This window comes from Phalacrocorax aristotelis, chromosome 13 (genome assembly GCF_949628215.1).
Source record: "Phalacrocorax aristotelis chromosome 13, bGulAri2.1, whole genome shotgun sequence".
Lineage (NCBI taxonomy): Eukaryota > Metazoa > Chordata > Aves > Suliformes > Phalacrocoracidae > Phalacrocorax > Phalacrocorax aristotelis.
The window spans coordinates 11,411,066-11,429,081 of NC_134288.1; the positions used below are offsets into that span (position 1 = coordinate 11,411,066).

The 18,016-nt window shown below is 46.9% G+C and overlaps 1 protein-coding gene across 3 annotated transcripts in view; it reads right to left on the reverse strand.

Moving 5' to 3' along the window:
- COL20A1 (collagen type XX alpha 1 chain) overlaps positions 1-18,016 on the reverse strand; it is a 52,167-nt gene that overhangs the window by 31,458 nt on the left and 2,693 nt on the right. The window contains exons 2-17 of one of the 3 annotated variants that reach the window (XM_075109190.1): positions 16,095-16,179; positions 13,529-13,639; positions 12,097-12,240; positions 11,705-11,863; positions 10,834-11,040; positions 9,426-9,581; positions 8,600-8,719; positions 8,262-8,426; positions 6,498-6,662; positions 4,976-5,148; positions 4,186-4,315; positions 3,536-3,681; positions 2,083-2,206; positions 1,472-1,611; positions 1,128-1,257; positions 459-601 (exon numbers count right to left, since the gene is read on the reverse strand). In XM_075109190.1, coding sequence (XP_074965291.1) covers positions 459-601; positions 1,128-1,257; positions 1,472-1,611; positions 2,083-2,206; positions 3,536-3,681; positions 4,186-4,315; positions 4,976-5,148; positions 6,498-6,662; positions 8,262-8,426; positions 8,600-8,719; positions 9,426-9,581; positions 10,834-11,040; positions 11,705-11,863; positions 12,097-12,240; positions 13,529-13,639; positions 16,095-16,167 — 2,286 coding nt within the window. In that variant the 5' untranslated portion in view covers positions 16,168-16,179. The remainder of the gene's footprint in view (positions 1-458; positions 602-1,127; positions 1,258-1,471; positions 1,612-2,082; positions 2,207-3,535; positions 3,682-4,185; positions 4,316-4,975; positions 5,149-6,497; positions 6,663-8,261; positions 8,427-8,599; positions 8,720-9,425; positions 9,582-10,833; positions 11,041-11,704; positions 11,864-12,096; positions 12,241-13,528; positions 13,640-16,094; positions 16,180-18,016) is intronic. The other 2 variants (XM_075109191.1, XM_075109192.1) reach the window with 2 other exon arrangements.

Here is an 18,016-nt window from a genome sequence, read left to right on the forward strand (position 1 = left end):
AGCAACTTGACTTTGTGTGTTCATGGTTCTCTGCAACCCCAGATCTTTTTCTACTGATTTGCTTCTTAGCTATTTGTTTTACATCCTGTATACCTGTAGTTAATTATTCCTGCCTAAGCTTAATACTTTCTGCTTGTCCCTATTGAATTTCATCCTTGAGATTTTCCAGAACACTTCTGCAATCTTCCCAGAGCCTGTAGGACTCTGACCCTGCTGTCCCACAGTCCCTCCTGCTTCCAGCACTCAAGGTGATAACTCCATTGAACAGAGCCAGACCAAGGACACACCCTGTCTTATTCCATAGGGTCTTTTGCCTGGGTGCTGAACTGTTTAATTTCTTGAGTGCATTAACCTGAATAGTTTTGCACTTCCCTATGCCACTCTTGCAAGCGAGCTCAGAGCCGTCAAGCAGGCACAAAGCCGACCCAGCCTCCCTAGAGCTGTGCATGGGTCCATACCTCCTGAGGCTTCTCTCCACCAACTGTGCTCCATTTGATCTGATAGACCACCACATCGGAGGCAGCAACAGCTTCCCACTGTAGCCGGAGACTGTTCCCAGAGAGCTCAGTAACCTTCAGTGCACGTGGTGGGGGGACCTTTACTGAGGATGCAGAAGGAAAACCAGGTAAAATGCAGGCACTGACAGCACTTTGTCAGAGCCAAGGTGGGAAGCAGATGGTTGGGGAGCAAAACATCGACGAGGCAGATGTCTGAGATCAGCCTGTCTTTCACTTCTTCAGACCCATATGACAACATCCATCAGGATAGAAAGGGGTAAATTATTTTTAAAACCCTAATTAAGGACTATTATCTCATTTGTGGAAAGGACACATACCATGCTGGTATTGTAAAGGGGAGAAGGCTAGGAGGGCTCTCAAGGACACAGAGGTTAGTGATACATCATGCTTTTTCTTCATTTGCTTCCTTTCTTTATTCCTTCCACCTCATTTTAACCATAGCACAGTAGGACATACTCACACACAAAGAACAGCAGTCATCTGGGTTTTGTGCAAGGGTTTTGGCCACAAGTTGCTGGGACTGATCTTCAAAACAACCTGGTCCAGACACACACAAGCCAATTTTGTCACCTGTTACTGGGACCAAAAACATTTTGATTCCCTACTTACAGGTGGTAACGTTGCCGGTAATTGGAAAGGAGTCCCCTTCATCATATGTAGATCGGACACTGATGAAGTATTGGGTGAGGGAGGACAAAGGTCTCAGGACAGTGGATGTTGCAGTGCCAGGAACCTCTACCTGCAGTGGAGGAGTTGTACGAGTATTAGGAGAGAAGCGTGGGGACAGCTGCAGAGGGGTTAGCACGTGGGTGCAACTGCACCCAAAGTACCCATTTCCAGGTTAAACCACTGTCAGCAGATAAGCCCTCCCTGAACCATGCAGCTGAAGGAGACCAGGGCAGTATCTGACCTCCCAAATTTCTTTTCCTTCTACCAGACTCTTGAGGACTCACCTCCCCAGTGTTGCTCCCTTTGCTAGAAGCATAGGTGACGCGGTGAGCCTTCACAGCTGGGGATGCAGCTTCCCAGCTGACCCGAACGGATGCGTGGCTGAGCTCTGAGAAGCTCAGGTATTTGGGAGGACTCAAGGCCACTGCAACAATAATTAGTGACAGCACTCCGAGGTTTCACAGGCTGCACAATGGCAATGCCACCAGTTGCTTCCTGTTGCTCTTAGATGACCCCACCTTGAAGTGAGACTCATTCATCACATGGAAAAATATTCTCTTTATGTCATTACCATACATGCCTCTGGGATGTCCTGAAAAGCTACATGAGTTTTAGGTGAAGAAACAGCCAAGTAATTCCCTTTTTCTCCCCAGACAACAAAGACCTCAGGGAAGAGCTCTTTCAGGAATCCTTTTTAACCAGGGAACATCACTCCTTTTTCACAGCTCACCATGTAATTAGAGATCCCCTTGGGGACCAATATTTGCTTAAGAACAGGCAGGGAAGAGGCAGCATGTTTACATGGCACATGCACAATATGGGAAGCACCTCATTTAACATGTCTCTCCTGCCTTAAGTGTTTAATAACAACTCAGTAAGTAGCAGCAGCACTTACAGGTGGTTTCCTGGATGCTGGCTGGATCACTTGCATCTTCCCCATACATCGCGTACACCGCGACAGAGTACTCTGTGCTGGGGGACAGCCCATCCAGCAGGACCTCAGGCTGGGTCACCTTCACCTGTCAGCAAAGAGATGCTTTGGGGTACCCTTCAGTTCTGGGGAACCCACCAATGCCCTCAACAGAGCAAGACCTTACAGAGACACAGGTCAAGGTCCCTTTGGTTACACAAAGGGGACTTTTCCACTTTGGGACTTCACCTCTTGTGGGGGTGCTCTACCTCTTTTCCCAAGGGACACCAAGCACGTTGTAGGTACACACCACCTCATTCTGCCCCAGTCTGCAGAGGTGTAAGTCCCTTACACAGAGATGATGCGGTTGTTATTCTGGGTTGCATCAGGGGACGTGTGAGAGATGTGATTCCACTTCTCAGACACATGTATAGCTTTTGCAGAAAAGCTGCCTGCTGCAAGCAGACGCACAGCAGCCGGGTGGCTGCCACCTGCCGCTAGCACAGCATGGCCACAGCTCTCGTCCTACGTCTGCTCGCTGCAGAAATGCGCCCAGAGACTTTTAGGAGCCTGCACACACGGAATACAGTTTTATAAAAGGCTGGGAACATTTTAATGCTGATTTTGCAGACATCCCGTAGCCTTAGAGAATTGCACTCTTACAGTGAGTAGGTCAGGCAACTGCAGAAATGTTCTAATATGCTAAAATGCAATTTTAAATATTGGTCTCTCATTAAATGATCTGAATCTTGAAAAAAAACAACCAACCCACAATTATGCACTGAAAGCAGAGTACAAGCATTAATTTCTCTGTTTTGAAAACTATCCTGCAATTGCTTCTACTGCTGTGCGTTTCGGGGAGGAGGGGAATCTGAGTCAAAGAGGCAATACATGTCACCCCCAGACTTTTTTTTAATTTTTAAATTCATACCCTCAGCCTGCAGGTACTCCAGATAACTCATTTAAATGCACATGTGACAAAGGGTTCTTAGATGTTTTTAAGGATTTTTCATTCATCAAGCATTGGTTTATTCTTATGCAGTCTCATAGGTCTGATTTTAGAGGTCAGTGAAAACTACCCTATCAAATTTTCACCTGACATTTTAAGATAAACACAATAAAGACATTGATGTACAACCTCAAGGATACAGCAAGTAGACTTGGGGCTGCAAAGATTAATTCAGTGCCTGGGTTTCCAGGGAACCATGAGGCAGTCAGTTCTCTCCCTATGCCTTACTTTCCCATGTGAAAGCCTCACAGTTATAAATTGCTTTGAGATACACCACTAAAAAAAGAATCTATGAAAGAAGTTGCTGGCAATAATGGTGACACTTTGTTTTTTTAAAACATGATACCAATTCACAAAGGTTAGAGCTATAAGTAAACTCAGCCCAGAGAGAGAAAAAAAAAATATTATCATTATTTTCATGAACTCTACCTCCATTGTATAGTCCTCTGCTCCATCGGGGGCTGCGGAGCAGAGCACCAGGTACTGAGTGGCTCCCTGGGCTGCCTTCCAGCTCAGCCTGATACTGTTGTGGCTTAGCTCAGAGACACGCAGGGAGCGAGGGGAAGACAAAGGCACTGAAGGGAAAAACAATGCAGAAAAATATCTTCAGTGTATGAGGTCTGCAACAGCTCAAACGCCAGAGGAGACCTGGCTTTGCAAGAGCTACTGCAAGCTGGTGGACAGCTACCCCACATCTAACACAGGGGAGAAGCCACTTTACAGAGGATAGTTTCATTCACTTGGAGTCCAAGGATAAAAAAGCAGCAAGGGGTTGCAAGATATTTCTACTGTGGTGTGTTAGTTCCACATCAGTGGTTTCCTTTGCAGAATGATGTAGGTGGATAGGGACCCCTGAAGGTCTCTGGTCCTACCTGCCACTCAAAGGGCAGGTTCCTCAGGGTCTTGCCTGGTCAAGTTCTGAACATCTCCACAGATGGAGATAGCTGTAAGATGGACAGAACTTGAGGAAGAGGGGAAAAATACAATGTCAGGCTCCAGTCTGAGATGGTCACAAAGAAAGAGTTTTGTTCACCTATCGTAACCATGCATCAGCATAATTCTCTCTACTCACGACCTACATGTGGAGGTGACGCCTCTCAGCCCATCCCCAACAACTGTGTCATAAATAGGAAACACCGACACCAGATACTCTGTGTGCGAGGTCAAATTGGAAAGCCGCAAAGAGGAGACTGCTCCATCTAAAACCACCTGAAAGCACAAAGGAGGGCTGTCAAGGCAGGAAGGTGCTAGCCACTCTTTAGCAAAGGAATGGCTGAACTGGCCTTCGCTAGCAAGCATGGCTTCTTTGCGGCAGATCAGTGCCCAGAAACATGAAGTCCAGTTGCCCTCTGAATTTTGTGCCAGCTAGCATCTTCCCAGAATACAGAGGTAAGAGGCACTAAGCATTCCTGTCTTCTAAGGCTGGGATCTGTGCAAACACCAAGCACAAGACTCTAATCATGCTCTCACTGAAATCAGTGGAAACCCATCAACAATTTGAATTTGCTTTTCTAAGTCATATCCATCACAGATGAGCATCCTTGGACAGCTCTGTGTACCTGTGTCCTCTGAGTCAAAACAGGTGCTTTAGGGAGGGGATAACACTGCATGAGACAAAAATTGGCTTTGGCATGGCTTGCAGTATTTCTAGCAAGATTATATTTATCTGATGTCCTCTTCTATCTTGTCATCCTATCAGCTGATCACATTTACACTCAACGTGCGTTTAATTTCATCTCTGGCTTTAGCTTAAGTCCCACAAGAACTGCATCTCTACCTTCATCTCTTTGTCTACTCAAGCCTACTTAAATTCCCAGCCACCATCTGGAAGATACTGCAGTCTCAGATGTCCAGAGAAAGGTCTCTCACCTCTTTGGTGATACCACCCTTAGATGGATAATACTCAATCCGATATTTCTTTGGTGGTCTCAGAGGAGGACTCCAGGTCAAGTGCATGCTCTTAGAGGTCACAGCTGATATTTTAAGGTCAGTTGGGCTCAGCTGGGGACCCGTGTTCACAGGGATATCTTTCACAGTGCTGCCTAGGAATTAAAAGCAGAGTTACTCTCTCACTTCAGACTTGTCATGCCAAATGTACTTTCCAGCTCATAAATATGAGTGACATTTTTCAAATCAAGTTACAATTTTCTTCCCTACAGAGTACAGAAATTGTTCTGAACTGCTTTGAAATAAATATTTTAAAACTGGGCATACAGAGAACATAAATACTCCATGGAGAACAGGCTGTGTATTTTGCTGGGAATATTTTTTCAACAGAAATCTGCATTTTTGTGCATATCCAAAAGATGACCCAGCTTTCCTCAGGCATGAAAATTTGTCAAAATGAACAAGAAGAAGGTATTTTGCTTTCTTTTTCTGAGCAACACATCTTTCTTTAGCCTAATCTGTTCCTTTGAAAAATGTCTAATTATATCAAATAAGTACAAATTAATGAGGATTGATCAATTTATTTACATGAATCTCCAGAGCATTTAAAAAAATATGCTTGAAAGTTAGACTTTCCCATTTTCCTTAGGCCAATCTTAGAGCAGAGAGAGATGGAAATATGTACATGATACTTCTCCTGAAGATCTAAGCTACCATCTGGAGTGGTTCTTCACTCTCTTGTTCATCCTACAAGCTGCTTTAGCAAAGGAAAGAAATAGGCTGTTTGGTTTTAACTTGAAAATGCCTTGGAGATCCACCTTTTAAAGTAAAGTGTGGAGGAAAAAAATGGTTTTAGATGTTTTATCATCTCCTCTTTCTACCTCCACATTTCCTCTGTACACTCTCCCTACTATATTCTCAAATCAGCTTTTCTGCTTTCTCTGCCTCCTCTTAGTTGGAAGAAACTCAGAAAATGAGATGGTTAGAACACATTTATCACACCATATGTTAATGGAACAGGGAAAAGACGACCCCTCTTCCCTACAGTGATAGTTATTGTCATTAGGTGATTATATCCACCAAGAGTTATCCAAACCCCTGGTAGGAATGGCTGGAGGCCATGAATGGCTCACAGGCCAAAACCAGATAATTGAACCAAGAGCATCAGAACGGAAACATCTACAGGTAACGTCTCTCTGTGACTTGTTAGAGTCAGCAGGGAGTCTTCAGTGGAGTGAGAGTAGAAGAACTGCATCCAGAGGGTCTTGTAGAAGACAATGATCACAGGAGAAACTGGCCAACACACTGACGTGTCAAGGACCATTGTCAGGCAGCAAGAGGGCTGCACAGGGAGATCAGCAGTGGAGGAGAAGAGTTAGGTGGTGCTGACAGGGTGGTGGAGCACATGGAGAGAAAGGTATGAGAAAGGGTCAGTCCTGATGGTAATGAAGGTGAATGGTGAGCAGAAGGAAGTTCAGCCCTCACTGAGGAAGTTTCACTTCACCTGTGTTTTCCTTATTGCTCTTCTCTTTGATCCTGGTGCACAGGACCTGCGTGAGCCTGCCAACCAGAGAGCTCAGCAGTGGGAAATCCAACACGTTGTACACCGTGAGCTCCAGCGGCTCCGAGGCCACTTGCTTCAGCTCTGCTTCATCCGCATTCTTCACCCCTGCAACCAGAGCAGAGAATGAGACTGAGAAAACTCCCCAGAGAGCAGCAGCTTCTGCCTCCTGCTTCTGTGTTGTTTGTTCACGGGCAGGATGGGTCCACCGTCACCCTGCTCTCCAAGCAGATCCTCCCAGCCATTCCAGTGGGGTGGTAGTATCTGAGAATGGCCTTGGGCTTTCCTACAGCAACAGCCTCAGGCCATCGTGGGAAGGGCTTTCAGCTCTGCAGGCTCAGAAGGTCTTTTGTAGCCTGGAGACAGTCTAGTGAATCCTTCTTCTGTTTTCCTGCCTCCACATCACTTGCAGGCTTCACTACCAGTAAGGCAGATATTTTTCACCCTAAGAGGCAGTTGGCATAAATTGGGGAATGAGTGAGTGAATAAAAAACAATTTTATATTTATGAGGTGCCAGCACTCCCCACAGAGAGTCTGTTGTTCATCAGAACTTCACATTACATTTCAAGAGTGTCAGGGATGAGCAATAAGCAGGCCATTTTTTTAGCAGAACTTGACTATCACAGAGCATCCTCCACCCCTATCCTTTTGCTCTGCGTCCTCATTAACCCTCTGCAGACCAAGCCCCACAGCATACAACTTATTTTGCTTCCCAGTGCTAGGCTGAAGGTCACCCTAGCATTGTCCAAGCAGTATCAATGCTAGACAGGGATCCCACCTGGTTCCTCAAGTCCAAGCCCATTACCTTAATAGTTTGCTAGCTTCCTTTCCCCTTGCTCTTGCAGTGAGAACCAAGGCATTATTGAGATTAATACTCAGGTCCTGATGTTGAAGGACCAAACAATGTTATCTTTTCTGACCAGAGAGGAAAGGCAAAGACCCCAGCCAGGAACAAATCTCCAAGTGCAAAACTCCAAGTAATTTCAGGTACATAGTTGTTAGTCTGTTAGTCTGTTGTGCTGTACAACATAGAGCTGAGGCTCAGCAGCTTCACACAGTCCATGAGAGAAATCACAGTGCCAGCCACTTAGCTACACAACCCTATGCAATAAAACCTTGCCTGTGTTTTCCCAACATAAATTAGCACTTAAAGTTTTGGAGATTGCAATTTTAGGTGAGTTTTCTGTGTAATTTTATTGCCCATATATTAGTCTAGCAGACTTGTTTAGTCATCACGGACAGGGCTGCTCAAGGCCACTTTATGCCTCATTATTGCTGCTGGGTAGCAAAAAGAAGATAATGTTATTACACAGAGAAATGGAAAGTTGTGAGCAGCAGTAATTATAAAGAAGGTCTCCTGCCCTCCCCAATACAATGTTGTCTTGCCTAATTCCACAGCTGAGAATATTGTTCTCATGGCACAGGTCTCTGAGGACTGCAAAGGTCTTCATGGATGGGAGGTGTGAAATATCTCACGTGAATGAGTGTTTTTTCTAAATAAACAAAATCCCTTTTGAAGACACTGCCTGTGCTGAATAAATGAGTTAATTTTCATCTTAGCGCAGTGTAATGAGGTCTTACCCATCACCTTAGTTTTAAAGCATTGGGATGCTCCTATCAAAGTTGAGGGAACACAACCTTCAAATTGAAGAAGGTCAAAAGTACGTTGATTTAGTCCGACAGCTTATCAATGGCTGTGATCTTACCAATGGCAAATATCTCTATGCCCAGGTTTTTCAACGTCCGAGCAGCCAGGTTGGCGTCATCCTGGGATTTTCCATCAGTCAGGAGTATTACCAGTTTCTCAGCTTCCAGCCGGGCACCAGCATCTGGTTTCAGATTCTGCTCCAGGACGTGGGTCAGTGCTAGACCTGGGGAGGAGCAGAGATGGATGGTGTGCTACAGCCTTGCAGACAACCCCCCTGCTTTTACTCTTTTCTCTGCTGCCAGTGGCTTTGGATCCCATGGAGGTCATCCCATGGGAACAGCTTTCCCCACTGCAGCCACACAGATCATTTAGCAGAGACCTGAGAGCTGGAGTTACCTGTAAAGGTGTTGCCACCCTTATACCGCAAATTCCTCAAGGCCTCCAGCACCTGGTCCCTTGTAGAGTAAGCGCTCAGATCCCATTCTGTGCGGGGATCGCTGCTGTACTGGGACAGCCCTGGGAAGGCAAGAGCTATTGGCATCACACAAGCCAAGGTAAGCTGCAAGAGGAGATTCGTTCTGGGGAGGCAGCATCAGGCTTGCCATGGGATGATGACTCAAAATATTGAATGGGACTGTGGGTGAGCAGATTTGGTTTCTACAGCCTCTTCTCCGCACAGTCCTTGTCATGCAGGCAGCAAGATGATACCTCAGACCCCGCTGGGTACAGTGACACCCCTGCAGTGTGAGGGCAAAACATTTGATAAGGTCTCAGTGTTAACCAGAGTCAGACTTCCAGGGGTAGGAAGGATTTACACTGTCCTCCTTCATGCACAACCTGGCCAGTGTCACCTGCTGGAGTCAGAATCACTCAGAACCAGAAGCAGCACCGTTCTTAGCTGAAATCAAAGCAGCGCCAAGCAGCACTGCCACAGTGTCTGTACAGCACTGCAGAGGCCGAGCGCCTCATCAGAGGTAGGCAGCAAATCCCAGATGTGTCTCAGCATCAGTGCCGGACCTGGTGCTGCCCAGAAGACATTGCTTCTGTTCACTGCGTAGCTATTTCTTACAACCACTAGAGGCCAGAGCTTGCTACCAGATGGGAAAAGCTGTCAAGAGCAGCAGCAGGACCCCACTCAGAGGAGCAAATAACCACAGGGACAGAGACCAAGGCCCCTTCAAATACAGACTTCCCAAGGTCAGAAAACAGAAGAGTATCCTACCTACTCTTATCTTGTCTTGTGCAATACTGAATGGAGAAATCAAATTGCTCAGAAACTCCTTAATGAGCTTGAAATTGTTGCGTCCAATGCTCCAGGATCCATCCACAAGCAGGACGATATCTGTCATTGCAGGTGTGTCACACTGAAACTGGGAACCTGGGAGGGGGTATAAGGTTTGATACTGTGAGAAGCAATTGCAAAGGAGGAAAAACTGCTTCAGTTTTAAGATAAAAAGTAAATCTGCAGTGTAAGGCCTTGTCTGGATGGTGGACTGGACCATCTGCCAGCCTGACACATCCCAGAATCTTGGGAAAACCACGTGGCTAAAGGTAACCCATCTCATCACCAAGAAATCGAGCGATACACAGCTGCATTTCTGCAAAGAATGGGTTAAAGCTGTCAGGAAGTGCGTGCCTCACCCAAGCACGCCTCTCTGCAAGCTGTCAGCTCCATTAAGTCTCAACCTGAGCCCAGTGTTTCCCTTTTATCTAGCCTAAGTCTCCAAGAATTGCAGGTGATTGCTTAATTCCATTCCATCACAAGATCCCCTGTGGGCTATAATTATTTTGTGGCTTTATATTACATCCAATCTCTCTGTAAAAACCTGCTAGCGTCACAGATACTCAGGCCCTGCTTTTCTCCCCACCCCAGGCCTGCAGCTTAACTGAGGATAAGATAGGGCATGTTGTTGATCAAATGCATCTTCCCCAAATATTTTTCAAATGGGTTTTTTTCCACCTTTGGTGGAGGGAAGTAGATGATCCCATCAAGAACCAGTGGGCTGCAAAGAGGTTACTCTCCTCTCTCTTTTCACAGCCATGGATTCCTACTAGTCTCAAGGGATCAAATGAGGATGCTCTGGTCAATCCCATTCCCACCGCTTCAGCAGTGCTGCGAGCCATCTGCCCTGCCATAGCCTCAACAGATGAACCTGAAGGATCATCATGGATCAGTTATCTGTGAGACATGAAGAACAAGTCCAGGAGATGGAGCAGGCTGGTTAACAAACATCACTGACGCTCCTCCCCTTCTGAAGGTTTGGACAGGTCCGTGGCTGGAGGGGGGTCTGTTGAAGAATACAAATTCTTACATGGATCTGTCAGAAGCAGGGGGAGGTGGCAACATGAAGAGAGAGAATAGTGGCAAATCAAGAAATTAAATCATCTGGAAAGAATTTTTGGCCTAGCTCCAGTTTGCCTTAAAATCTGTGAGGCTCTACAGAACTCCAAATTTCTCCAGTGATGCCGACAGTTCCCCAAAGCATGACCTCGTAATTGAAAGCACTATCAGCAGCACTGTACTCCTGAAAATCTTGGTGACAGGGAGTGGGATGGAAAGCTTGTATTCAATGAGTGTTAGGGAAAACAGTAGGGAGGAAGGAACAAGACATGTTTGAAACCCCTCTCACCTCGCCTCAATGAATCCTTTGTGGGGTTTTCTTTTCCTAGAGTCTCTCGCTCGGGGTTCCCAGGAGTGCGCTGGGATGATTTTGTGGTTGTTGGTGTTGCTTCTGTCACGCCAGCCTCCACGCTGGGCTGGTTTCTTATTGTTTCTCCTGAGCCTTTTGGCTGAGTCCCTTTCTGCCTTTTCTTTTCAGCTCTGTCCTTTGCTGTGCCTCAAAGAGAAAAAAAACATTATCCCTAGCTGTGTTATCCCCATGCAACCTGCTCCACTCATCGGCTGATTTACCACATTTGACAGAGGTGTAGGGACTCGGAGAGAATAAAAGCCCTACAAGCTTTATGCAAATAAGTAGCTAGATGAAGGACACCGTCTCCATTCATGCCTTTCTGAGAGGGCTGTAAATGGACTCATGAGTTAATAATAGTGTTATTAGTGGATTGCATCAAAAGTTTGTTCTTCCCATTATCTTTGATGATGGAAAATAATGAATGTTTATAAAATATGAATCAGGGAAAACATACCATGGCACCCAATACCCTCTGTACTCTCCAGATCTCAGCAATCCGTGACTCAGAAACATTCTGAGCCAGTGCAAGTCTTTTTGTATAATGGCCCTGATAGATCTTTCTTCCATCAACACATTGCCTTTTGAACTCGTGCAAACCTTGTTGCCAGACACATGAGAATTTATAGTTATATACAGTCCTCAGCCATAGAGGAAGGTTCACACCTTCTTGTAGACCATCTGCAGCCAACCTTGGGACACAGAGCTCAGGAAATCAAGCACCATTAGCCCCAGTACTTAGGGAACAGCTTGCTATCAAAGGATCTGCTTTGAGATCCTCTTTGAGGATCCGCATGGTCAGTGCACCCACCTGGCTGTGTCAATACAGTGTTCAGGGGTGGTGGGGTAGCCTCTGCCACCCCACTGTGCTCGACTGCTGAGTTTCCCAAAGAGGTGAGATTCTTTCCTGATGCAGCTCCTGAGTTTCTTCGGTTATTTCTAGTCTGGGATGCATTTTTGAGTTCCTCTACTGTAGAAAGACCAAAAACAGAGAAAGAGAGTCAGCCTAGACAGGTCTGTGAGTCACGGTCTGTCCCCTGGGTCTTCACCTTTCCCTCTTTCTAACCTTGCAACCAAAGTAGTAACAGGATCTCTGATTGCAGCACAGTCTACAGGACATATGCCAAAGGCTGAGCTCTGAGGAGCCACATCTCCAAGAGCCTCAGGAGCTCTCTGAATGGTAGAATGTAGCACACTACTTACTCACAAATTTCCTCTTGGCAAACAGGGCTTCCTGGGAGCCATTGAGTACATAGACCTGCAGCGTGTATGCCTTGGTAGGGCTCAGCCCCCCCACTGTGGCTTTCGGAGTCTTGGTTTTCAGCATGACTTCTTGTTCCGAGTCCCCTGAGGTGGGATGAAGCCTGTTAGAGCTTAAACTTAAGCTGACAGTAGCATAAGCACTGCTGAAATGCAGGGAATGTCTGCCTAGGGATCTCAGTCAACTCCTATTTCTTTCTTTAATTTTGTGGATCTCTGATTTTTACTCTTTTTCCCAATCCAGAGTTGAAAACGTTTAGTTTTTTAAAATCCATGTGTTGGAGCAGAAGTGAGCAGATGGAGGGGGACAGCTCTGCAAATTGCTGCACCACGGTCTCTGTGCTACACAAGAGAGAGGCAAACTATGTCCGTAAAATCCTTTGAGTAAGAAAGGTCTACAAGCTTTAAACTATGGAGATGGTTGTGTTTCTCACCCAGCCATTCCTGTGCTCATGCCTAGGGCCAGAGATGGAGCTCCCCAGCTTAGGCAGAGGGAAAGCCTCAGGCATGTGCCAGGAATGCCAGTGGGGATTCCTGCATTCCCGGGATGCTCATCGCTCTCTGCTGAGCTGAGGCACAAGGAAGAGCAGGGCAGGGAAGGAATGAGAAACCTCCTGCTTTGGGAAACAGGTGGGGGATGAGCTAAAAGCGGGTGGATGATCACAAGAGCTCTGCCGCACGCACTCCTGCCTGGCAGTTCCCCTCTCTGCCTCGCTGGGAGACCAGCAGTGACTGAAAACCAAATGCCAGCCAAGATTAAGGTTGCCTCCAACCATTGCTCCCTGCCAAAGGACATCGTGTCCTTCCAACACCACCAGGATCAGTGTCCGAAGTCAAGGAGAGATGGAGCTTGGCTGGGGTAGGTATCAAAGGGGCTGAGCCCCACACACACAGGTCAAAGACTTCCCATCCTGTGACCCGGCAGGTGGGGGGAGATCTGGGAGCTTCCACAGAAGAATCAGGCAATGAACCTTTCCTCAACTTTTTTTTTCCTTACACGGTCCCAAAGAGAAAAACTTTCTGACTAAGCCTTTCCCCTAGGATGAAGAGAGCTGAATTTCATCTCTTTCTTGTGAATGAGAGATAGAGGGACTGTGCCTGCACTGCCATGGCACTATGGACTGCTCTCATGGCAGCCAGAAAAGCTTCTTGTCCATACTGTGTGAACAGCCCAGTGGAACGATTTGATCTAGGTAATCAACACTTGAAACTAGAACAACCAGCAGATAATTCCCTCTACCTCACCTCTCTCACCTTAAGGTCTAAATAATGCTCTTACTTAAGTCCTGTTGTCCACCAGTCAAAAAGTGAAGCTTGGTCCCTTACTCATACTCAGGTCTCTGCTGGGTCTGATGTCCGGTGCATTAGCACATACCTGCCATGGGCTTTACCCGAACTTTGTAGCCATTGATGTTCCCTTCAGTCTCTTTCCATTTCATTTGGAGCCTGTCTTCCGAAAGAACAGTGAGTTTCAGCCTGCCTGACCCTGCAGAGGAGATGTGTCCATGCTGTTACGGATGCAGTTCCTCCCTCTGCACAGGCACACACAAAACAATACAAATGCCATTTCCCTTATGGACACAGGAACAGTTGCAGAGCAAAGGAAACCTCCACCATCCCATGTAAGCCCTTAGCATCCCCTGACGCTACACAGCAGCTCCTGCACCTCTGCCAGGAAACCTACTATGAGTCACTGCAAACCTGCAGCCTCCACCTTATGCAAAGAGGAGTTTCTCATGCACTTGAACGAGACCTTAATATATACTGCTGCAAACATGTAAAACAGACTCCTACAGAAGTGAGGGCTTTCTCTGCACCCCTCACATCTTGGAGGGCTCTCCTGGGAGCTTTCATTCAGGATGTTTTGTTTCAGCAAGTGTATTTAGTGCAAACATCTGAAATGGGAGGGCAGGAAGCATAAAAGGGCTCAATGAGGCTCCTGGATAGGCTTGGGCTGCTGAGAAATACAGAAATTCCCCAGGTGATGGATCCATATTTCTGCAGAAAGATAATTTCAGAAGCAGCTTCAAGGACCAGCTATGTTTAAAAGAAAGGTGTGAGGGGGAGGGGGGAAGAAGAGAAAAGAAAGAAAACCTGGTAAAGTGTAAGTTACAGCTCCTGGCAGGACCATAACTCACGGGCACCAGCTTGTATCTGTTTGCTGCAGGAAGCAGCAAACTAAATGACAAATCCTAAAGAAGAAAATATCAGACAAGAAGGTAAAAATAAAACCAGCACATTCCCTTATCATCTCCAAATTTCATGGATATCTTTTAAACCCCAGCTAGATGTCTGAGCTCACGTGTCACTCTTTGAAACAATGATTCCTTGGTAAAACACAGCTGTACAGTCATACAAATGTCACCGCATGAAACTTTTTCACTTGGCTGGATATAGGACAGCAACTCAGCAGATTTATCTCCTCTCCTTCCTGACACTACCTACAGCTGCCTTTCCAGGAGGCTGCCCTAATTTGCAATGAGTGAGCGCATCCTTTGCCTGCGCACCATAAGCATCTGCACTCAAATGCCCTCCCCTATTTGCAGTCTCTCCAATCTCTTTCCCTTTACCATTACTCATTAAAAAAAGCTTAGGGTGACCTGGAGTGTCCTGCTCAGTGTTGACAAACTGTTGAACAGACTCCTCAGGTCCCTAATCTGGTCTTGTAGCATGTCCAGACATCTCCTGACATCTTTGCCATGAAGTCACAGCTCAGGGAAGCAGTGAAAGCTGGCACTGAGGACTTGCTTGTCTCAGCCCAACATCTGTCCCTTAACCTTTCCACACAATGACTTCCTGCAGGCTGCCCAACAAGCAGATAACTATTTTGGGGAAACAAAGCTCAGATTCACATCTCACCCCAGGCAAATCTGAAGGGGAAGAAAGAAAACATGGGTAAGAAGGGTGAGGGGCAAAATAAAATCCCAGAATCATGCCTAAGAGAAATGGTAAAAGATCATGGAACAATGAGGGGAATTCATAGTTAGATTAAACATGGAGCTGTCTTCTTTTGGCCAAGTGTGGTCCAGCTCTTCAGCCATCACTCTAGGAGCCGGGAAGCTAAAAAGGCAAGAATGTCCCCAGACAGATCAGAAAGGACAGCATCCTCTAAAGCACCATTATATGCTGGATGCAAATGAACCCCAGTACCATGAAAGCTCCACTGTTTCCCTTCCCTGTGTTGGATGTGTGCTATTTGATGCTGTAACCTTTATTTCTGGCTGAGAGGGAGTTAAGTCCAAACAACTTCAGAGGCTGATCTGGAAGATAACTCTGAAGTGCCATCACCTCTCTAGAAACCTTCGTGTTGACCACTTCTACAGAAGGTTCAAACATAATATAAAGGTGGATCTTCAACATCAGAAAGGCTATGGTGCAGTGCTATAGATATTTTCTGATCATTTGTGGTACTATGGGAGCCCTATACATTACAGGAGGAATGCACCTCATGTGCTTTCTTATCCAGATGTTGCACCACGTATCACCATATACATGCACAGCAATAGTTTCAGAGTGCAGGACAGATGCAGTCACTAACAGAAGCAAAACTGCTTTTTCTTCCTATTTCTCAAGCTCCATTTGCAGATCACAAACACTTTTCATTGCTTATACAGGGTGAAATGCATTCCTGGTGCTAGGGAGCAGCACGCTGAACTGCTGCCAGTGGTGAGGACAGGCTTTGCAGGGTGGGGAGGGATCGAGATACTCTCCCCAGATGGGCCCCTGATCTCCTGGTGCTCTTCATGTGTGGGAATGGGCTGTTTGGAGCTTCACCAACAGACATCAGAGCACAGTAGTCCCCTGAAATCATACGTGTGACTGGAGACATCCCTCACATGCAGAGCCACTGCCAACAAGAAGGGCTCGGGCTGGGCAAGTTAACCCAGGTGAAACCCAAACCAGAGGGAATTGCCCAGAGCAAGGGCAGGAGGGCTCCTTACCTTGGCCCACTCGTCCCCAGACATGGCTCACCACAGGCAGGCAGGCAAAAAAGAAACAAGCGTGAATCAGCATGGTGACCAGGACCTACGAGAAGGTGGCAGAATTAAAAGTTACATTTCACCATGACAATAGAATCATAGAATCATTGAATTGTTAAGGTTGGAAAATACCCTTAAGATCATCGAGTCCAACCGCTAACCTATCACTGCCAAGGCCACCACTAAACCATACCCTCAAGCACCACGTCTGCCCTTCTTTTAAATACCTCCAGGGATGGTGACTCCCCCACCTCTCTGGGCAGCCTGTGCCAGGGCCTGACAGACCTTTCTGTGAAGAAGTTTTTTCTAATGTCCAACCTAAACTTCCCCTGGCGCAGCTTGAGGCTGTTTCCTCTCGTCCTATCGCTTGTTACCAGGGAGAAGAGACCGACCCCCGCCTCGCTACAGCCTCCTTTCAGGTGGTTGCAGAGAGCGAGAAGGGCTCCCCTCAGCCCCCTCTTCTCCAGGCTAAACCCCCCCAGCCCCCTCAGCCGCCCCCCAGCACACTTGTGCCCCAGACCCTGCCCCAGCCCCGCTGCCCTTCTCTGGACACGCTCCAGCCCCTCCAGGGCCTTCTTGTCCCGAGGGGCCCAAACCTGAGCCCAGCATTCGAGGTGGGGCCTCCCCAGGGCCGAGCACAGGGGCCCCATCCCTGCCCGGCTCCTGCTGGCCACACCAGTGCTGACACAAGCCCGGGGGCTGGTGGCCTCCTTGGCCACCTGGGCACTGCTGGCTCATGCCCAGCCGGCTGTCTGAAACAATAACCAGATTTTTTGCAGTCTTTAGTTAAGGGACCGCAAGCTGAGATCTACAGCTCTATACATCACTGATGGCACTGAAAGAGTAGATGGAGAAGAACATACAGAATTTTCCTGCAGTTCCTATATATTATTTTACATTCTTGGTCTCTCTAGTACATCTGTTCACTGCACTGGACCAGTACTAAATGGAGTTTATACACCTGGTGGGGAGTAGGCTTTGACCCAGTACTCCTCTCAGCCGGCTTTGTCCTGGAGATGGGCACTGCCCGCTTGGTAAGACAGTCTCAACACTGGTACAACATGTGCTGGGTTCTGCTCTGATCACAGAAATAAGCAACATTGGCCAAGTCACTGAACAGACATAGATTCCAGAACACCTTCTGTTTTAAATAATACAGAAGTAATTATTTCCAATTATCATGACCAAAATCAATATAGGCATACGAACACACAGCATCTTTCTCATGTCTCTGCACTGCATGCACTGATGGTAAGGTGAAAAGCATTTAGAGGAGCACTCTTAGGCAGACGAGCTCCTTGCACCACAGATTTAATGACCCTGCAGTCACTGTGATAAAGCAATCACAGTGCTTTCTGCAGCAGGAGGGATACCGCAGGCCTAGCTGAATTTATGTCAACAGTTTAGAAGCAAGGGTTTTATTTCTTATTTCACACTGGAGTTCCCAAGATGTTACATTCAGGACTTGTTGAGACAGTCTTGTTTTAACTTGTTCACCTGAACAAGACTGAAATGCAGATGCAGTCACAAACTTAATCATGGCAGAGGATCAGTTTGACTTACACGTCACCTCTGCAGCACTGACGAAGCTGGCTGGCTAAGGACAGCCCGCCTCCAGCCCACAGACCTCGAGCACCTGCAGTTAGTTTGTGGCTCTGGATTTCAGTTTTATTCAGTTTGGGTCAGAAATGTCAGGTCAGCGTAAAACCACCCTGATGGAAACAGTGTCCCCCCCTTGTCTCAGTCTCAACACACCAGGTTTAAAATATATGCTGTTGGCCTTTTGCAACGCACCGCTGGCATCTGTCATTTTTGTGTTACACATTTCAACCTTATTGCTTTTGGCAGAACCAGCCCATGCACAAGTTTCCTCCACCGTCGTC